Source organism: Hibiscus syriacus, unplaced genomic scaffold, assembly GCF_006381635.1.
Source record: "Hibiscus syriacus cultivar Baekdansim isolate YM2019G1 unplaced genomic scaffold, ASM638163v2 tig00111166_pilon, whole genome shotgun sequence".
Classification (NCBI taxonomy): Eukaryota; Viridiplantae; Streptophyta; class Magnoliopsida; order Malvales; family Malvaceae; genus Hibiscus; species Hibiscus syriacus.
The window spans coordinates 1,375,660-1,397,995 of NW_024063008.1; the positions used below are offsets into that span (position 1 = coordinate 1,375,660).

The 22,336-nt window shown below is 34.8% G+C and overlaps 1 protein-coding gene, 1 long non-coding RNA gene and 1 pseudogene across 2 annotated transcripts; 2 read left to right on the forward strand and 1 right to left on the reverse strand.

Annotated features, from left to right (window-relative positions):
• Positions 1–890: 890 nt before the first annotated feature.
• On the forward strand, positions 891–1,515 carry LOC120155214. Its single transcript, XR_005518949.1, has 2 exons — positions 891–1,029; positions 1,465–1,515. It is a non-coding gene; the product is annotated as an uncharacterized LOC120155214 (long non-coding RNA).
• Positions 1,516–3,753: 2,238 nt separating this feature from the next.
• LOC120155213 lies at positions 3,754–4,377 on the forward strand (annotated as a pseudogene).
• A 1,663-nt stretch (positions 4,378–6,040) lies between these two features.
• Positions 6,041–9,812, reverse strand: LOC120155332 (elongation factor-like GTPase 1). The gene is given in 4 exon segments (XM_039166883.1): positions 6,041–7,892; positions 7,894–8,935; positions 8,938–8,985; positions 8,988–9,812. Coding segments are annotated over 4 exon segments (3,075 nt in total). The 5' UTR covers positions 9,241–9,812; the 3' UTR covers positions 6,041–6,160.
• Positions 9,813–22,336: the final 12,524 nt, after the last annotated feature.

Consider the following 22,336-nt stretch of genomic DNA (forward strand, 5'->3'; position numbering starts at 1 on the left):
GAAACACTCTATGGACCAACAAAAACATTTAAAAAATTTGGTAGAACAGTGATCAAATAACCAACATGAATCATATGAGGACTGAAAATGTAGTTTTATCAACAAAACATCATCTCAACTCAGTTTAAGAAAAGAAAATGAACAAACCATGTCCTCATTCACCAAATACAAGACCCAAAATTCCAAATCAATCAAAATCAATCTCAACAACTAATAGACTAAAGGAAAAACATCCTTTTAAAACAAAATTAACATGCTAATAAAACAATACATAGACACAATTTGTATACAAGTACGAAAGCAAAGTGTGGCATGTATTTTCTTTTTACTTTTTACTGTGATCGATCTTCCATGGAAGCATGAATGGAAGAACGAAGAAAGGTTTAAACTTCAGGAATTTGTTGGATTACCCATCAAGCATCTGTTGGATAACCAAAATTCAACCGACTGATTCCTAACTTTACCAATACAAGTCAAGTAGGTCTAGTATAGTAGGAATACCATACCATACTATACGTTTTGTACCACACTACACTCTAATTACATACGCTACATGTACTGTTCAGTTTTTTGTTTTATTTTTCAGGAAAGAAACTGAGATGGAAAATAAAAAATTTAGGTATTTTAAAATATAAATGATTAAAAATTAGGTCATGCAATTGTTTGTTTTTTTTTATGTATTATGAATGAAATAAAATATAAAATATAAAATATTTATTTTAATTACAAAACTTCAAATGTTTAAAACAAAATAAAAACATAATTTGAACATTTTATTTGTAAATAGTCCTTCTTTGATTTATCAATTAGCGCAACCTAAAAAGTATAGGCCTTGTCGCACTGGATAACTCTGATCGGATAACATAGCATCAGTTTTGAGCTAGAGGATTGAAAGCCAATCCATTCCCGCTTTACAGTGTGAGCTTAGGGTTTCGACATCATGGCTTCCCTCTGCTCCAATCTTCACACTCCATTCTCCTTTCTGGTTCTTCCCCGCCAACATAAGGTTCCCACTTGCTTTTTCATCAAGTAAGCCATCATCTTTGTGTAAATTATTCTATAATTATATGCCTCCTTTTGGTTAATTTTTTTTACTTCTTTCTGTTCACTGTCTGACACCAATTTCTAATATTTACTTTATATTACTTCTGGGTTCTGCTGTATATAATATGTTTGACTTAGTTTTGAAATTCGCTGTTGGTTTCTGTGTCTTGCTCTTCTAATTTTGTGGTTAATGCTGGTTTAATCTAATAATCAAGTGTTAATTTGCGTAAAAAATCTTTTTAATCCAACTCCATAATCCATATGGAAGCATTTGTATGATGATTCATGAAAAAACTGATATCTTAGATAACCATTTCGTCATCAAGGATGTTGCGATTTCTAAAATTTGAATCTTGAAATACTGCTTGGTTGGAAACAATGAAAATCTAACACTTTTAAGTCTCATTCGTTGTTTTACAGCAGCAGGGTAAAATTCAATCTGAATAAGGTGTCAACGAAAACAATAACTTGCAAGAAAGCAAGCTCAAGGGCCCTGAATTGATAGGGTAGTCAAAAGCAAGTTTGAGAAAACTGCGGCGAAGCAGGGAGACAAGAAATTGTTCATGAGGTTTAATTACCGAGTCACTTTCTAATGGTATGTTTCGAGTTCTTTTGGACAATAAGGATTTAATTATAGGTTATCTTTCGGGAAAGATACGGAAGAATTTTGTACGTGTATTGCCTGGAGATAAAGTTAGAGTTGAAATGAGTCCTTACGATTCAACCAAGGGGCGAATAGTTTATAGGCTTCGTAACAAGGATCCAAGTGGATAGCAGGGTAGTTTTCCCCGAAATCCATGCTGTTGCAATTTGTTAATATTCAGTAGGTGTTGAGGCGAGGAACCTCCAACTATGAAAACAGGGTTCTGTGGAGAGTATATGAGGAGAAGCAATTTGATATCCTTTGAAAAGCACCTACATCAGTCAAACCTGGTTGTGGTGAGTTTCTTTGGTAAGATGGCATGGATTTGGACAAGTCTTGCCTTCTCTAGGAGCTTGACTGATTTAAATATCGAGGATAACTATTCTTTTCGTGTAGCATTGCTTATGAAAGACTAAGTTTTATGATCATTATCAAACCTTTCTTTGAATAGTTTCAGTGAATTTATTTCTTTGTTTGTATTCTTTTTAATTGGCAATGTTTTCATATGCAATTTACATCTTGAAGAAAATTCATTGCGCGTAGAAGTACTTTTCAACCTTGATTTGCGTTTTTTCTTACTGAAATGTGAACTGCCAGTGTAACATCTTGAATCTAAAGTAACCTTAGTAGAACTATTAACTATGGCAAAGGATTGAACTAGATGGAAATAAACTTTTCATTAAGCTCTCTCATAAACAGGATAAAGGAATGACACCCTGTTGTTTTTAGTTAGCTGGAAACTGGTGATGCCATCATTATTACCCTGCACCCAGGATAAAAAAAACTCGAAAGGAAATCTCCCTCTACTCGACCCTGCACCTAGTAATTTGTCTTAGACTTTGCTTGGTTCAGCATTAATGAGGAGGCCTGGTTTAGTAGAAAATTGAAATGACTGGAGGGAAGAAAGGAAAATGATTTGAGTGTACTCGATACAAATGGAAAAATAGGAAAATGAAAAAGAAAAAGAAAAAGAAAAGGGGTTTCCCCTTACTGGTCAACCATTTCAAATAAAGTAATCTGATTTATTTCATCCTCAAATTATTAATTTCATTTTAATCAGATTCATATGTTAACATTTCGATATCTATTTTTGTTAGTGACACGAGTTACAATCTCATGGTGATTATCATTATCTTAATGGTAAAAACACACTTTAATCCTAGACGGTAAACTCGATAGTCTCGATATGTACCATAAATTTTATTTTCTCTTTTAATTCTTTATCAAGTGAATTTATACTATATTTTAAAAAAATTGAACCAAACAAAATTTGAAGTATAATCTCCATTTAATCTTTACCTTAATATTATTAAAATTTCAAATCATTTCTTCTTATGGAATAAAAACTTTTTTTCGTCAAAGAGAGGGACGAATTAAATGTATTTAAAAAAATGATAGTATATATATATATATATATATATATATTACTTTTTTTAATATTGAAAGACGAGTAATATTGTCATTTTGGATGATAAACTTAGAGGATTTCTCTTATCGAAGAAGATTCAGGGGCAGGTTGTAGTTTTTTTTCTTTCTTATGGAGTAGTTGTTAGTTGGAGTAGAGCAATCTTCTACGGTTCACCAATGAAAATTGGGATGACGTGGACCATACTCGAAACTAAAGCAGAAAATCATCATCATCATTATTATTATTAATATTATTATTATGTAAAATAAGATAAAGTTTAATCTTAGATGGTGAATTTATAAAACTTTTAAAAAATAAATTTATTCTTAATAAAAAATATTAAATTTTAAGTGATAAAAATAAATTATCAATATAAATATAAATATAAAAAATATTTAAATTATTATATGAAAAATTAAAATTTTTAAAGAGACAATCGCGGTTATAATCCTGCGGTTCATCTATGATTCCATGTCTATGTCCATGTTATTTCCAATATTGTTTTTATATGTTCAGCCCTATTTTAAGTAACCACTACTGCCCTTTTATTATTTGGATCTAAGCGGCCTTCACGTGTGCATTTACACTCTATGTAGACATGACGAAGAGAGTTGGTTCCATCCGACACAAGCCTCAATCAAGCAACCTCTCTGTTCATTAGACTGAAGTCTCTTGTAGTGAAATCATGTTGTGTTTTCCTCTTAACCCTTTTTGTGTCCCAACATTACTCCGTCTCCGCTACCAGAAAACTATTCAATCCGACAAAACCATGCAAACGATTGTCCTCTACTATCATGACATCCTCTTCGGCGGCGATGACGTCGCTAATGCGACTACGGCCAATGCGACCGGCTAGAAACACCAACTTCGGGATGCTGGTGGTATTCGATGATCCGATAACAAAAGATCAGCACCTACTTTCTCCTCCCGTTGCAAGAGCACAGGTTTCTACTTCTACGACATGAAACCACCTACAATGCGTGGTTTGCTTACACTCTGATCTTTAACTCGAGTGATTACAAGGGAACTCTGAACATTATGGGTGCGGACATGATGATGGAGAAGACGAGAGATCTGTCGGTTGTCGGGGAACCGGGATTTCTTCATGGCCAGAGGCATTGCAACGTTTCAGACTATGGCTCAGGAGGGCACCAATATTTTCGTCTTAAGATGGATATTAAGTTGTATGAATTCTATTAAGCAATTTAGCCCTGGGAGTTTCTAGTTTGATGTATTGGAATGTAATTTGTGCAAGCTTTGTATGCATTTGTGTGTTTGTTTTAATAAACAAGTTCATTGAATAAACTTAAGGTGATCAACTAGTGAATGGTGTAGTGTCTCAACTACATTGTTCAACAATGCGCTAAAGTTTATGGGCATTTTTTTGTATTAAGCTAAAGAAGAAACTCTTCTGTTTACCATTTAGAAATAAAGTGATCCCAGTGTTTTCAATCCGGGTACATGACTGATGCTTTATTTCTTGTTTCCCCTCCTAGTTGAACACATCAAATACTTCCAAATCACTGTGCTTTGCAAAGTGAGTTCAGAAAGAAGAATATCAATGCTAAACTTTCTCCCGTAGTGTGTTTCTGCAAATATGACCACACGTCTTGAATGATAGTAGTTGAATCATTTTTCTCTTGTTTCAGGCATTGTTGCTAATATTTATCCCAGAACTGGGAGGCAAAACCTTCTTCATTGCTGTAAGACTGAACCCTTTTATTAATATCTCGCTTGTGTTGAGAAAGAATCTGGCAATCAGCTTTTCCTCGTAACTTAAAAATCATTCATTCTCCAACATTGTTATTATTATTATTTGAATCTTATTTCCATTACATGTCATAAACTGTTGAGTTCACCCTGATTTGCATGTTTCTATATGCAGGCACTTTTAGCTGCTAGAAATTCTGTTGTTGCAATTCAATGAGGAATTAAACATAACTAGTTTTAGCTGGTGAATTTTCTCAATCAGAGTCGAGTCCTCACATTCATTCTACCAAGGAACGCTGGCACTATCGCCAAGTATTTGTCTTTTCTTTTCATGCAACCTTTTGACTTCAGCTATCAGCCTTGTTAATCTCATTGACTTGCAAACTCTTTCTACAGCTTGCTGTTTTGGGGATTTTTTTATTATAATATTTTTAAGATTCGAACCCACACAAATTGGGACAACATTAACATCTTTAATCAATCGATCAATTAATGGATCTCGATCTTTTTTTATTAAGCATAACTGTATTACATTTCCAAGGCAAATATCAGATTTGAACCCACATAAGATGAGACTTTTAGAAGAATCTTTACTAGGAACATTCTTATCGAGAAGGTAAAGTTTAAGCTTTCAACCTTCTTCATCTGTTCATCAAAGGACATCAACTGCTAAATTTAAGCAATGAAGGATATTAAGCTTTCTTAAATGCATTTCAATCATCAAATGCAACCAAGAATCTTCCTTTGATTCCTGAGCAGGCCATTGCCTACATCCGCAGTAATCGAAAAACACCAACGGAGTTGGTTCAAGTGGTAAATAACTTAATATCATTTAAGTAATTCTCGAGTTTAAGTCCTTATGTATGCAAAAAAATCTCTGTTGGGAGACTTACCCACCACAACCAGGTGTGCGACCCAGGTCGATCCGGATTAATCAGGCCGAAGCCTTGAACCAGGAGGGCAGCCAAAAAAAATCTTAGCTCGAAGAAGGAATCACAATGAAAAGTAAGAACCCCTGACTAATGGGAGAGGTAGATCAAGTTATCGTCGGATACCACTTTCGAAAAATTTTGCTCAGCTTTAGCATGAGTAACAAAACTCAATCTCACAACAGCAATATGCAAAAAATAATCCAAAGATGGTCAAACTGTGATCGATATCCTGTTTGTAACATCATTTTTATTGATCAGTGTTCAAACTGTCATTTCAAAAAGAGAGTGCTACATCTACTACCCGTTTATTTTATTTTATTTTTTTGGGGGGGGGGGGGAACAAAATTGATAAGGAAAAGTAATTTGTATATAAGAACATATTACCCCTATCATGTGAAGATAATAGCATAGATCTCAAAACTTTTACACTTTACGAGCTAGTGTCCTCTGCTTTGTTGCATGCTGAATTACTTTTTCATCAACAGGCAAACCCTTCCGCCGCCTCACAGCATTAATGAGCTTTCTAGCTGTATTTGGAAGAACACTAGCACCGTCACCAAATTCTTCTATCTCCTCTTCTGTTTTCGGTACAAAAAATGGATCATCGGGAAGCGCTTCCCAGTGACTAAGAACTAGAAGGGCACTAGAAGCCCCAGATGTCCATCTCCTTAGCTCATCAGCAAAACCAAAACTTTCAGAAACTGGCACATAGGCATGCACTGTAAAAAGAGAAGAGCCTTCCTGCATTTCTTCCTTCAAAACTCGGGCTCGCCTCCGGGCAAGCACTGCATACATAGGGCCCAAATACTCAGTTGGTGTATTCAGCTCACAGAAGTACATGGCTTCAACAAGCCTAGGCTTCCTCTGAAGCACAGCTCCTCTACAGGCCTCCTTGACCGCTGTCATTATCTGTCCAGTTAAAAGACCATACTGCTCAGATAATTGGTTAGGTTCTGAGTCACCGGCCTGCACAATTGAGGGAGAGATATAAGCTTCAACGACAAAGGCTAATCCCCACATTGGTTCATCACATAAGGGGCCAGCTGCAGTAGACAGTTGAAATCCAGACATCAGACTACTTTCCAGACTCTCTGCTTCTCCATAAATGGTTTGAGTCAGTTCCGAAGATGTAATCGCAACAATATCATTAGCACTAGAATTATCAGCTAAGCCCAATCTCAGAGATACATAAGGTGAGCCATGTATCAGAATTGTGCCATCATCATTCTCCATTTCGTAATCTGGAGTGAAAAGGATGTTAGGGCCAACCTGCCTTGGACCAAGTGCCCAGATCCTCCTAAGATACTTGAACCATTTACCTTTGCTTTTTTCAGCCTGATCCTTGTCATTTTCATTTCCACACAAAAAATCACTCTCCAGAGCATCAAAAATGCGCTTTCTGAGCACTTCAATTGGACTCTCATTTTCAGTCAGACTTGATGTATGCATTTCCAAGCTTTTAGCACTCTGCCCCAGTTTACCTCCGATAATATCTGAAAGCAAATCAGCACTTTCATCAAGTACCTTGGTTAGCATAGGTGGAAGTTTCATGACTTTAACACGGATGGTACATCTTCCATTTGAAGTCATTTTTTCAACATAGTCCGAGCCAGAACTAAACAGTTTCAAATCCTCCAATGTATTAGATATATCACCCTCTATGGTCTCTTTAAAGGACACAAGAGGTGGAGAAACTTCCAGGCTCACCTTTGCAAATCTATCCTTCAAATCCTTAATGCATCTTTCTAGATGAACCTCACCAGCAGCTGCCAGCACATGTTCCCCTCTAGAGGAAACAGTGACCTCCACAAATGGATCAGCTCGATTCAGAAGCCTCAGGCCTTTCATAAGTGCACCCATATCTGCAGGATCAGAGGGTTCAATTGCAACCCTTAGGGTAGGGGCAACCTGGAACGCCATACTGGAGAAAGGCCAACAGTTCATTGTGGACGAAAGAGTTGCACTTTTTAATATATGTTGGCCAAGTCCACGAATTGCCAAAATATTCCCAGCCCTTGCACAGGTCACTGGTTTCAGACCTTGACCCATCATCAAATATAAGGAATGCAGTTCAGCTTCCTGCACATGCTTCTGCATTGATTCCCCTCTCAATGGATCATATAGAGCTGAAAGCACAAAAGTCTTTGTCCTGATCTAAGAACCCACTAAAAATCCTAGCAAATGCAAGGAAACACTCATCAGATTCAATAGTTCCACCTTCTTCAGTGAAATTGTTTAAAATTTCCCCCTGTGGACCTCGTTGGGGAAGCATCTTTGTTGGAACTGCAAACATCTTAGATACAAAAGCAATACATGGGGCTTCAGGGCTAGAATCACAAGCTTCAACAGACTTTCTCACTAGATCAGCCTCTGCAAACACATTAGAGTCAGCCCCTTTATCAAGAATCTCTCTTTTGGGAAGCAAACGTGAAATCCTAAGAGACTGAGCAGAAACTGGATCTGGCATACACTTCACCACCATTGACAAAACTGCATCTGACAAAGGAAGCCACTTACTCATGACAGCTTGAAGCAAAATCTTTGGGTCCTTATTCTGCAGTTCACGAGGAGGAATAGACAAATTAAAAGATTTAATCACTTTCCCAAGTGTCCCTTTGTCCCCATCTGGCTCCAAAGCAGCATGGTAAACCTGCCAAAGTGGTTCAAGTACAAATTGCACAAACATTGGCCGAGCCTTGCTTCCTCCACCTATTCCCTTCTTCCCAACAATCATTTTTGTCTTGGGATTGAAATAGCGAGGACCCCAGAGAGCCTTCTGAAGCGCAGATGTACTCGCCCCAAGCTTAGAGGCATAAAAATTAGCAAACTCGTTAATGGTAAAACCCCAACCATCCAAAGCACAGACAAATGCCACATTTCCTTTTTGGGGCTGAAAAGTATCCTCCTCATCGTCCTCAATAGACTCCAAATTCTCATCACACACCTCACCAGCAGGACCAGCAAGCAAGGAATCAACATCAGACAGATATTTCTCAGACTTATATGTACTCATAATCCCATTGACCTCAAGAACAATCCTCAATAACCGGTTATAAGCTTCCATAGGGCTCAACTTCAATTCACATATTAACCTATCAATCTTATTAAGAACTAAACACGGGGTAACCTTCTCGATCCAAGATTGACGCAAGACTGCGTGAGTTTGAATATGAACACCCTCAACAGCATCAACCAAACCAATCCACCATCGCTCAGCCGTGCAGCAGTAGACACCTCACTACAAAATCCATATGACCAGGTGAATCTATAAGGTTAATCTCATAATCTTTATAGTGAAGAGCTATAGAAGAACTCTTCATCGTTATTGCTCTTCTTTGCTCTTCATCAAGATAATCCATAAACCTAAGTTTACCAGCTAATTTAGGGTGCAGCACGCCACCACCTGTAGCGGCTATCAAATGATCAGCCAATGTGGTTTTACCGTGATCAACATGTGCTAATATGCATATATTCCTAATCTTCCTAGTATCAGAGTCACTCATTCTTTTGTTCTTCTCTAAGTTACAACAACAACAACAACATGAAGAGCTAAAACAACAAAAATAGACGTGTAACGTATTGGGAATCTTAAAACAAAATTGGGTAATTAGGTTATATTGATTCTCAGGCGCTATATATACTACAAAGGGAAAGAATTCGTATCTGCGTTCAGCAAACGATTTTAGCTCCAACGCGGCACAAAATACCGAAACTCGCCGCTGAAACAGTATGGGCGGGATCCTTAGAGGTATAATTAGGGTTACTTGACGTCTCCCCACCTGCCAATTACCTCTGTGTTGCTTGAAAAGAGTTGAAGAAGACAAGGTAGGAATTGGGAGCAAGGTAAAAAGAAAGAAGAAAGATTAAACACGGGGAGGAAAGGAGATGATGGCGCTCAAACCAGTGCTCTTAATAGGACATTGAACCTTCGCACAATCTCAAAGGTGGCTGCTGCTCTTCAATCTGTATTCTGGTTTTCAAATTGAGAGACCTACAAGTTTTCGTTATTGTAAATTAGGCTTCTTTTGTAGACGAAGAACTTTCTTATAAGGCCTTTTGGGTCTTCGTTACCCGTTGTAGCCCAATAAATAAACTTTCCTGCTGAGTTATGCCCAATTCCCCATGACTAATAGAAGTCAGAAACGAGTTTTATTTGTCATCAAATTTCATTATTGCAGTTGAATTCACTATAAGAATATTTTAATTAAGTTTTTCTTAGATTCATATTTATGTTGAATAATTTATTAACTCAAAAAATTATATCACATTTGTTTAAATTTCAATTTATATAAATTCATCTATTTTAATATTTATACATCTTATTTAGTATTCAGGATTTGGGATCTTATATTTTAATATTAAAATTTTAAATTTTATAATTTAGGATTTGGTATTAAAATAAATCGTTTATGTCAAATACATTTATATAATTTGATTAAATTAATATAATTTAATTTTTTAAATAATTTGATTCAGTTAATTAATTATTTAAAAAAATTTAAACTTAATTATTTATATTAGGATTTTTCAGACTAATAAACTTATAAATTGGTTAAATTGTAAAAATCAAATAAAGTTATTATCAACCTCAAAATAATTCAGTTATTTTTTTCCGTAACGTGGTAACATTAGGTTAATAACGCAAGCGGAATAATTAATTAGAAAAATAAGGCATATTTAAATTTATTTTTGAGATCTAGGCCATTTGTTATAGTGTTTGCGAAACTTATCCGTTACAAGTTTCATAAAATATATTAAAAATTAAAACTCGTCACATGATATGGACCAAAATTGTATTAAATTTGTCACAACCCTTGACGAATTTCACGTGTACTGTAACAAATAACTTATATCCCAAAACAATTCTTAACCATTCTTATTAGAGAAAATAACTTCAGTGCCCGAAAATGCATTATAATATACAATTTTAACCAACTTTTTTTAGATTTGCGAAAATGACCAACAAATTCGCAACGCGAACTCCAATTTCGCAACTCAGATTCCAAATTCGCAACACGAATATGTAAATCACAACACTAAAAATTCGCAACACATAAGTCAAATTCGAAACACATAAGTCAAATTCGCAAAGCGCATTTATTTTCGCAACTCAAATTTTATTTTCGAATTCGAAATACAATATTAATTTCGTAACACAAATGTAAACAGTATAAACGTAAATCATAACCTAAACCCTAAATCACAACTCAGTCCCATCTCCATCTCTCACTCTCTACGACGACATCTGTCCCCATCTCCGGCGAAATCCGTCTATCTCCATCTCTGAGAGCCACCCTCACAACCATTCACGGTCAGAAATGGAAAATCAACCACCGAGGGTTAGTTTTTTTAATTATTTTTATTTTGAAATTTTTGTATTATTATATTTTTCATATTTAAATTTATGATAAATTTACTGGTAATTTCAATAATAGATTAACCATTTCACTTAGATTGCTTAGTAAATTCATTCGGTTGCAGCCAATACTGCTAAACTGTTTAGTCTTTAACCATGTGAAGTTAGTATTTGTCTTTGTTTTGTCTTTTGGTTGAAGTAATGCAATTCATTCAAATTTCAATTTGCAGAAGACTATTTGAAACTGAAATTCACAACACGAAAATGAAAATCGCAACGCGATTTTAGTTTCGCGTTGCGATTTTCATTTCACGTTGCGATTTTCATTTCGCGTTGCAATTTTAAGTTTCAGAAACTATTCTTCTTCTGCAAATTGAAACTTGAATGAATTGCATTACTTCAACCAAAAAACAAAGACAAATATTAACTTCACAGTGTTGCGAATTTAAGTTTCAAGAATAAACTACTACTCTTTTTGTTGTCCTTGAACCTGCACTAAACCTATATATTGTCCTTTTAAATGTTTATATAAGTGCTTACTTCTGGAATGTTTTCTGATGCATTTTGTGAACTATGATAGAATAATGACTTGGGTGAATACCATGCAAGTTTGAAACATATTTGGCTTCGTTTTCACTGTTTAATATCATGTTTGTTTATAGTGTATAATTTGTAGTTTTTGGTATATCTAACTTGGTATGTTTATTGTTTTTGTAGAATTTTTTTCGGCTTCATTGACCTTAAGGAATAAATTAAGCATAGCCACTACAATTGCGTCGACGCTTACACTTGTACAAAGAAAATTGTTTGAGGATACTTGTTTCGGGCCATGGCTGAAAGTACAACATCCAAGTGGAGATGCTATGTTGACCCATTTGTTTCTTCAGACCATGACTAACGATCTACCTGAGAGGATACAACATGGTGATGAAGAGATATGGTTTCATTTTCCTCCGGCGAATACTTGTTTTGGGCGGGAGGAGTTTTGCTTAATCACTAGTCTACGCTTCGGACACGATAATATAGGTCGGTACTGTAACATCCGCAATACCGGGTTAGTGACCAAATTGTAAAGTTTCAGAATTTGGTGATTAAAGTAGAATAATTATATAGTTTAAAAGTATGGTTAGTAAATATGAGATGGAGGTAGGGACCAAATGGTCATTTGTAAGGAAATTTTAATTAAAATAAGATTTTAAGGGGATATATGAGAATCACGTGTGATTTTAGGTTCCAGAACCTCCCATTTCTTCTTCATTCTTCCTTACTTTCTTCTCTTCCTCCTCCAAACGTGGGCTTGCAATTATAGGTAAGAAATTGAACTTGGTAGTTTCTTTGATTGTTAAGATTGGAAATGAAAGCTTGAATGTTATATAAGCTAAAGGAAAGCTTATATGACATTAAAGCAACAAGATAAGTGATTTAGATAATGATTTGGAAAATGAGTTTTTAGATGAAATTTTGATATGGATGAGTTTTTGATGTTTAAATCAGATTTTTGACTTGTCAAGAAGCTAATTAAGAGGTAGGAAGTGTCAGAATTGGAATTAGAACACATTGGAAATTTGGTATGATTTTTGAATCTTATATGGAAGATAGAATTTTGAGTTTAAAGAAGGGATTATGGAGTAGAAATGAGTTTAAGTATGTGTATGAAAGTTAGGAATATTAAAGGGAGTGAAGTATGATGTGTTGAGCTGAAAATGAAGGATTTTCGAGCTCAAAATATGATTTCTGGGCAAGGGGAATCGGTACCCATTCAAGGGGAACCGATACCCCTTCAAACGAACAAGAATTTCCAGTATGTCATGGGGGAACCGATACCCCCATAGGGGGGGAACCGATTCCCCCTAAAGGAAAATTGGGAATATGGATTTAATAAGTTCATTTAAATTGATAGTATCCAATTACAAGGTGTAGGTATCTATTGATTGTCTCGAAATGTACATTTATGTAGATTCTACGCATAGAGAAATTCCGGAACGTTTGGCAAGTAAGATCGATCAAGGGAAAGATAAGAGATTTGAATTGGCTAGTGAGGCCAGGTGAGTGCATATTAGTTAGTTTATGGTGCTAAATGGAAACAAGACTTGCGACAAGTCTATTTCCTATGTTAGAATGCATGAATATATGATTATACGTATATGAATAGCATGAATTGTATGTATGCATGAATATATGTGTTGACATGCTTTTGAATGTATTGTTATGAGAAGTATGTGCTATATAATGTATATATATATATATACATATGTGAAACTGAACTATGTGACTGCATGAGAAAGATATGAGCCATATGATATGATATAGGTGAACATGAGAAAGCAAAGTATGAGATATAAACTATGTGATCATAGTAAAATATAATTATATTATTATATGATAAGTGAAATAAGCTGGATAATATTGATCTATAGGATGAAGTGAGAATAGTACACCAACTAGGGGATTTGAACATAAATGATAAGATGAACGTATAAGATAAGCTAGATGGGAAAGATTCATAGATTTAAATAAACTATAACACATGGGTTGAATGATAGAAATTGTGAATTTATATGAGAAGTTATAAGAGCTATGAAATTGAATTAAGTAACAGATTAGATATATATAGAAATAATAGAAGTGAGATATGTTTATAAGTCTGCCCTAGATGAATACGAAATATAAGAGTGCTATATGATTTATATTAGGATAATCTTGAGGATATATATATATATATAGATATGAAATGAAATGAAATGAGTTATATGAATACCCAATTATGTGATGAAATGGTGAATTCCTGAACATGTGAATATATATATGTTTAAGAGAAGGCATAAGATTAAGATATAAGCAATGTGACTATAAGTATATGTGCTTTAAGTGATATGACTTATAAGTATTTCTATTATAATGTTATATGATATGTTATGTATGTTAAAGGAATTATGTGATGGTATAAGAATTGATAGGAAATAGATATGTGAAACCAAGTATAGGTTACGAGACAAAACTTATGACTATAAGCTACATGAAAGTGTTCTAGGTGTTTCGATATATTATATGAAGTATATGATCTTATGTGAACAAGATATGATAAGTATGTTTATATGAATAAAGGTGATTGGGTGAGAAATGATCTACGGGTAAGTGAACTACGTGACTATGTGATCATATGAAAAGAAGCTATATGATACGTGATATGTGAAAACGAATTACAAGTTTATGTGTATTTTTGAAATGAAATAAATGATAACGCCCATGTTATGTGTCATGAGAGCTAGGGGTATAGTTGGCATGCCAAGAGTCGAGGGTTTATTCGGTTCTTTAGGACATATGTATATCCTTTGGAACCTGTGTGAAGTCTTGAAAGACACATACTTGATCCATAGTATATGTATATGATTCTTAAGGAATTCTACGTGGTCCTTATGGACATCATTCTACGGGCACTACGGTGCAATTCTACGGGCACTACGGTGCAATTCTACGGGCACTTCGGTGCATTTATACGAGCTGTGGTGACAGCATAGTGCACAACCTCTATAGACTCACATATCGATAGTTCTCACATATGTACATGGGCTAATCCAGAGATATGAACAAATATAAGTTAGTGGTATGATAAATGCTATAGAAATGATATGATGTTGTGTGTATAGTGTTTGATTGAAAAAGTATGTGAGTATATGATAACCTGTGAATGATGAATTATGTGTATGTATGTATTTACTGCGATTAATCGGATATGATTTTATACGATATGAAAAATGCATGAACTTGCTGTAACATGATAGAACAAAACATGCATGTATCAATATAGCTTTTAAAGTGCATTATAAGTTGTTATGCCTCACTAAGTCTTCAACTTAGCGTGTGATTGTTTCACACGTAGGTTTCGAGAAGAGTAAGGAGTGATGCGGAGCAAGACAGGTCAGTTTTCCTTACCAAAAGATCAGATCAGAAATATTTGATAAAATATGTTTTTGGTTATGTATAAAGTGTTGGCATGTAATAAGTCATTAAGTACGAGCACTCTGATAAAGTCTTTATTTTGATTTAAATAAAGTTTTAAATTTCCCGGGATTTTTCTTAAGAGTCAAGGTTTGAAAAGTCAATGTGACACTTCAGACTCGTATCCGGGTCGGATACGGGTTGGGGGTGTTACAGGTACACTAGTCATATCGCCCGCCCATCATGGTTATCTCAGGTTTTTCCTGAGCTGGCAAAGGCGAAGCCGTGTTTACACGTCGACGACTTGAAAAGATTATTTGTTAAAGATGGTTTTACTCAGATGGATGACCTCGATGTTGTCCGAGTATGCCATTTTATTACTTTTGCATGCTGACTTTTTAGGCAAAGAGGCCAAACAACCTATTTATGAGGACATAATATTATTGGTAGAGAACCTAAATGCATGGAACCTGTTTCCGTGAGGTTCATATCTATGGAAAACTACCTGGAAAAAGTTGTCGTCTACCTTTGAGGACCGAAAAAGTTTGCGTGGCCATGGTTCCAAATACACTTTGGCAGGCTTTATTTGGGCCTTTAAGGTAAGAATTTATATATAATGTTTCCAAAATTATAATTAATTATTTAACAATTACTAATGTTTGTATATTATATTGTTTGTAGATTTGGATATTTGAGGCTTTTCCCAGCATGCATACATATGCAATCAAAAAATCAAATAATATTCCTAGGGCTATTTCCTGGAAGAGGATCCGGCTGTTGGATTGGGAAGAGTTACTACCATATACGACGATGAATGATGTAAGTTAACACAAATACTACCATATGTAAACAAGTTATTACTAGTAGACGTTTAACTTTGTTTGAGCTTTTATATTATTAGGAGGCCAATTATCCATTACAGAGGCTGAGCTTGCCACTGATTGGTGGCAAGCTAGTAAGCGTTTTTTTGATGGCACGGATGATGAGCAACCCTCACTTCGAGAACCATCACCTAACCCAGAGCTATCACCTGATCGAGCCGATTATACAACTCCACAACGAGAGCCATCACCAATTCCGTCACATCATCGAGCCTCTACTCCACCATCATCTCATGATAGGCGACCAGCAAAGATTCCACGACATTTATCTCCCCTGTTCTCCACCTCCACGGGATGAGTTAGGGGAGTTACGTGATGAGGTCAATGCTTTGCGTGAGGAGGTCGGTACTTTACGTGAAGACAATGGTGCATGGCGTGATGAGGTACGATCTTTACGTGGTGAGGTAGAGGTTTTACGCGATGACAATGGGGCTTTACGTGGTGAGGTATATACTTTACATGATGAGGTAGTCGCTCTACGTTAGATTGTTGCATCGTTGCAGAATGAGGTAAGTTTGTTTAATACTATATACAAATAACCTTTTTCGGCATTATTTATTTGTTTATTTACTGATTTATGTATTAATTTATTTTTAGCATCCCGATAAGGTAGATGCTTTATTTCAGGTTTTTCTTGCATGACGGGGTTCACGCATCAGACGTCGTGCACGTGCCATTATGTTTCCGTTCACCCCAATAGTGCCAAGACTCCGTAAGAAGAAGCCCGATTCACCTGTCATCATTCAAGAGGCCTCTCCTATTGTTCAAGAGGCCCCTTTCATCGTTCAAGAGGTCCCTCCCACCGTTCGAGAGCCCGATTCACATGGCATAATATGTCGACATATTAATAAACCCCCTCAAGTGCCCGACATGATGGATGAGAGTTGGCTTTCGTATGAGTTACCGGTCAGTACCATTCCGATATATGAAGTGAAGAGGATAATACTACCGGACACAATTCTGGATAATACCCTTTGGGCTAAGACCGCAATTGATTTTTATCTACATGAGCGAAGCCAGGGGTGTTACGCTGACATATGCAAACTCGACGATGATATGCATTTGTTTCTTAATCGGTCTTAGTGGGGTGTGTTATTAGGGGTTGAAGACAATGGCTATTTCGACGGGGGGTAAGTCTTATATTCTTCTTATATTGCATTTTGATTAATTTTTTTTAATTTATGAAATTCACTAATATATATGTATTTTTTTTATAAAACAGCATAGTGATGCATGTGTGTCACGTCTTCTGATAATAAGGAAATTAAAGAAAATGAAAAATACGCAATGGACTATTATGCCGACGTCTTTTCACGTAGCTCACTTGAAGGATCAGATAGACACTTCATATATGTTGGGTAATGGAAAAGCTAAACTTTATCCTGCGTGGTGGGAGGTCGATAAGGTTAGTATTTATTTTTGAATATTTTAAAGGTGTTCATAAATAAAAATTTGATGTGCGCAATTGAATTATTATTTATGATTGCAGGTGTTTATCCCTGTTTTGGAACGTCGTCATTGGCTTCTCGTCGAGCTTCAGCTCCCATCCCTGAAGACAATGGTATATGACAGCATGTTGAATTACATATCATTGTCTGATTTGAGAGATATTGTAACATCCCAAATCAGGGTCAGTGACTAAATTGCAAATTTTGAAAACTATATGCTCGGTTTCGAAACAAGTTAAAAGTTCAAGGATTTAAATAGAAAAATTTCAGTGTTAGATTAAATGGTAATTTTTGGAAAGTTTGAAGGGTGTAATGGTAATTCCATAAGAAAGGTTTTTATTTCTCCTTTATATAGGAGATGGCACGTGGAAAGTGATGAAAAATAGAAAAGTCTGGAGACTTTGGTTCAACCTTCTTCTTCTTTTCTTCCCGTAAGCACCATGGCAAAGGTAAGTTTAATTTCAACTGGTTAATTCTTGAGTTTTAAACTTAATTTTTGATGTTTGGGGTGATAAGAAAGATTATTTAGAGATTAAAGCATGTTGAAACTCCAAAATGAATGAGTTATAAAGGATTAAATGTGAAGAGTTTTTAAGTTAACTTTTTGAAATAGAGGGAGTTATTATATTGTGAAGTTGAATTTGACTTGTCAATGGTTAAATTAAGAGATTTGGAGTGATAGAATTGGATTTATAACATATAGAAAATTTGGTATGATTCTTGAATGCTATGTGGAGGAGTGAATTTTTAAATTAAAGAGGTATTGAATGAAAATTAATTAGTTTAAGTATGTATATGAAAGTTAGGAATATTAAAGGTAGTGAAATATGAAGTGTTGAGCTGAAAATGAAGTGATTTTCGAGCTCAACATGTGATTTCTAGGCTAGGGGAATCGGTACCCATTCAAGGGGAACCGATACCCCCTCAAACGAACCAGAATTTACAGAATGTCATGGGGGAACCGATACCCCCACAGGAGGGAACCGATTCCCCCTAAAGGAAGAAAAGAATATTGGTTTATTAAGTTCGTTTAAGTTGTTATTATCGAATTACAAGATGTAGGTATCTAATAATTGTCTTGAAAATAATTATGTAGATTCAGAGCCTGAACGAGTTCTGGAATCATTGTCAAGTAAGATCGATAAAAGGGAAAGATAAGAGATTTGTATTGACTAGTGAGGCTAGGTGAGTGCATACTAGTAACATGTAGTGTTTAATGGAAATAAGACTTGCGATGAGTCCATTTCCTAGAGTAATATGCATGAAGTCATGAACATGATTATGTGTTTTATGATATATGTGATTATATGTATTACATTAATTGTATATATGCATGACTAAGATATTGATATGATTTATATATATATGATTTGTGTAAAACTCTATTATGTAATAATAGAATAACATGAAATAAGTTGTATGATAAAAACATAAGGACTGAAATGAATATGTGAAATAAGCTCCAAGTTAATGAATCATTGACATATATATATATATATGAATATAAGGTAACCAAGTATAAGTCATATTATATGGTATAAGTGATTACATGAGAAAGGTTAAGAGACTCTACGAGGATAGTATAAATTGAGGGCATAAACATAAGTAATGATACATAAGTTTTACAGGGAAGATTTATATACTTAAATGAACTACAGTTTATGAATTATAAAGTGAAGAATTACAAAACTTTATGAAAGAGTATTATAGAAGTCATGGGAAATTGAATTAAATAAATAGATAAAACTAGTATATAGATGATTTATGTGAGTGAAAGGGGAAGTAAGATATGATAAGTAGAAACTATGTATAGGATAGAATGAGACTATTTGACCTTGTAGTATAAACTTTATAAAGGAAGACTTAGGTAAACTCATTATATGATACAATTATAGAGCATTGCTATGCAAATTATATTAAAGAGTATATATGAGTATATGAGTAAGTTTATAGGTTATTGATAGGATATATAAGGTTATATAAATGTATGATAATATGAAAAAGTGAACTAAGTTTAATGATGTTGAACCGTATGAGTAGAAGTTATGTGATGATAAGTAACATGATTACAAGATATGATACTTGACATGAAGATATATGAAAGATAAAGTATATGTCATATGAAATATTATATGATTATGTGATTATATGGAAAAGAATACAATTATATGTGATAAGCTTTGTGATATGTGAATCATATGAAAATGTTCTACGCGTAAGTGAATCATGTGTCTATATGTATATGTGATATGTGATTTATATGACAATGAGCTATGTGAAAGAACTATGAGACTATGTGTACATGTAAAATGTATGTTAACATAAATATTAATGCCCATGTTATGTGTCTTGAGAGCTTTGGGGTATAGTTGGCATGCCAAGAGTCGAGGGTCTACGCGGTCCTTCGGGATATATATATATTCTTTGGAATATGTGTGAAGTCTTGTGAGACACATACTTGATCCCTAGTATATGTATATGGAATGATATGTGGTCCTTATGGACATTATTATATGGCACTACTGTGCAATTCTACGCGGCACTCTGGTGCAATTCTACGCGACACTCCGGTGCAATTCTACGTGGCACTTCGGTGCAATTATACGAGCTGTGGTGACAACATTAGTGCACAACCTCTATAGACTCACATATCTATGGTTCTCACATGTGTACATGGGCTAATAAAGGAAATAATATAAAAGAACTTTGCATGATAGTATGTGATTGGTTTGTAATTTTTATGGTGTGAAGTGATATATGTGATATGATGATGTGTATATAGCTTGGTTAAGAGGAATTGATGCAAGAACATATGACAAAAAGATAAAGAACGAAAATAAAACTAATAAGATAATAATAAATACTTACATATGATTTACATGTTTTGTGCTATGAAACCTGTTATAAGAATATGTGAATGATGTGTGTGTACAAGTGGATAGTGGTTGTATGACAGAATGTATGATTTTGTATGATATAATAAGTATAGATTATGAATGCATTAGTAGTGGTCATATGTTTTTATGCCTCACTAAGTCATCGACTTAGCGTGTGAGTGTTTCACACGTAGGTTCCAGAAAGCTAGAAGAAAAGTGAAGAGGAGCAAGACCGGTCAGTTACTTCTTACCGAAGATCAGATCAGAAAAGATGTTTTGAATTTGATGTATTCTGTATATTGAATATAGTTAGCATGTACTAATTGATTGAGCTAAACAAACCGCTGTGACTTTAATGAAAGTTTTAAATTTTCTCGAGTTTTGTCATGAGTCAAAGTTTGAAAAGTCAATGTGACACTTCGGACTCGTATCCGGGTCGGGTATGGGTTGGGGGTGTTACAGATATTGTTTGTAAGGGATGGAGCGCTCATTTGGCTAAATACTTGGATGCGATTGATCATTAGACTAATTCTGGAAACAAAAAGCCAAAGAAGTTCAAAGTTACAATGATCAGAGACGAGACCGCGCCACAACAAACGTAGGGAGCTAGAGGGGATTGTGGTCCTCTCGTATGCATGTTCTTGGAACGTTTGACGACAAGAAGTAAACAGTTTATACCTCCCACAGATAGAGATAGAGGTGCAGTAGGCTTGTGGTTTTGACATTTTACGGCTAGAGCGATATATGCGAGACGCTGCCTACCTGCATCCGCGTGCTGAAAGTGTGCATAAACAATTGGTAAGTTTGAGCAAGTGTTGTTAACATATATACTCTTTGTTGGTTTGAAAATGTTTGGTTAAGTACCTAGAATTCAATAATTTGTTGTTGTTGGTTTTAGATGTGTAGAAAGTGTTGTTTGAGCAAATGTTGGTTTTGCAGGTTAATCCTGAAGTGAGCTGCGTGAAATTGATGTATTGTGTATAACAATTGTCTGCGCGAAATGATGTATTGTAAAAGTTGATTTATTTAATTGATGAGGAAATAATAATTATTTTTTATTTGTTTAATTGATTTGTAAAAGTTGATTGTTTAATTGATGTATAATAATTCTTATTTTTTGCTTGTTTAATTGATCTGTAAAAGTGATTTGTTGTTTTAAATTTCAATCTGCATTATGCTGAAGGCAAAAAACCTGTTGAAGGTACACTTTTGCAACGCGTTGTGATTTCGCGTTTCAAATTTGACTTTCGCAAAAATCGCAACGCAAATTTGACTTTCGCAATAATCGCAACAAAAAATCTGATAAGTGATAACAACTGAACAGATCATAGCAATGTTCAAACTCAAGTTACTAATGAATGTCTAACTGAAATGTATGCATTCACACATAAAATACACATAATACAACATTTGCATTTAAAAATCACCTAAGTTAATAAGTCCCAAAAGGTGAAGCCAGTTGTGATTGGGATTTTTATTTTGATTTCCTTTGCTTGACACCATATGAACTTCTTCCATGACCCTCCAAAACACAAATCTATCCAAACTGATCAACATTAGATGATTTTATTCTACAAATTATAAATTAATTTACTAAACAAACGAGCTATAAACTACATATCACTAACTTAGAGAATAACATACCTTTATTAAGTTGATAGTTGATAATTTGGGAGAGAAATCATTGAAAAATTATATAGAAATAAAATTATGTAAAAAAAATGCCTTCCGAATATTATCCATTTCATCCAGCTCATGAAGATAGGATAACCGTTAACCGAAACAGTCTGATAGAAACATAGCTGATGTAGAAGCAGTTGTATATTTAAAATCTCGAAGGCGATCCATTTGGTTCTCAAACATTTAAAGCATCGGAAACATTTTGAACTTATGATTTGGGTGGTACACGGGTAATGCAACAAAATGCATCCAAAAATTCTTGAGAATTAAACGCTAGATCTTTTAATAATAATGTTAAAATAATGGAAGATACACACGTAAAGCATAAGTACCGGTACAATTAACAATGTAAACGGATAAAAGTTCTTCGGTATAATGAAAATAGCCGTAAATGACAAGTTGAGACTCTTGTCATGTAC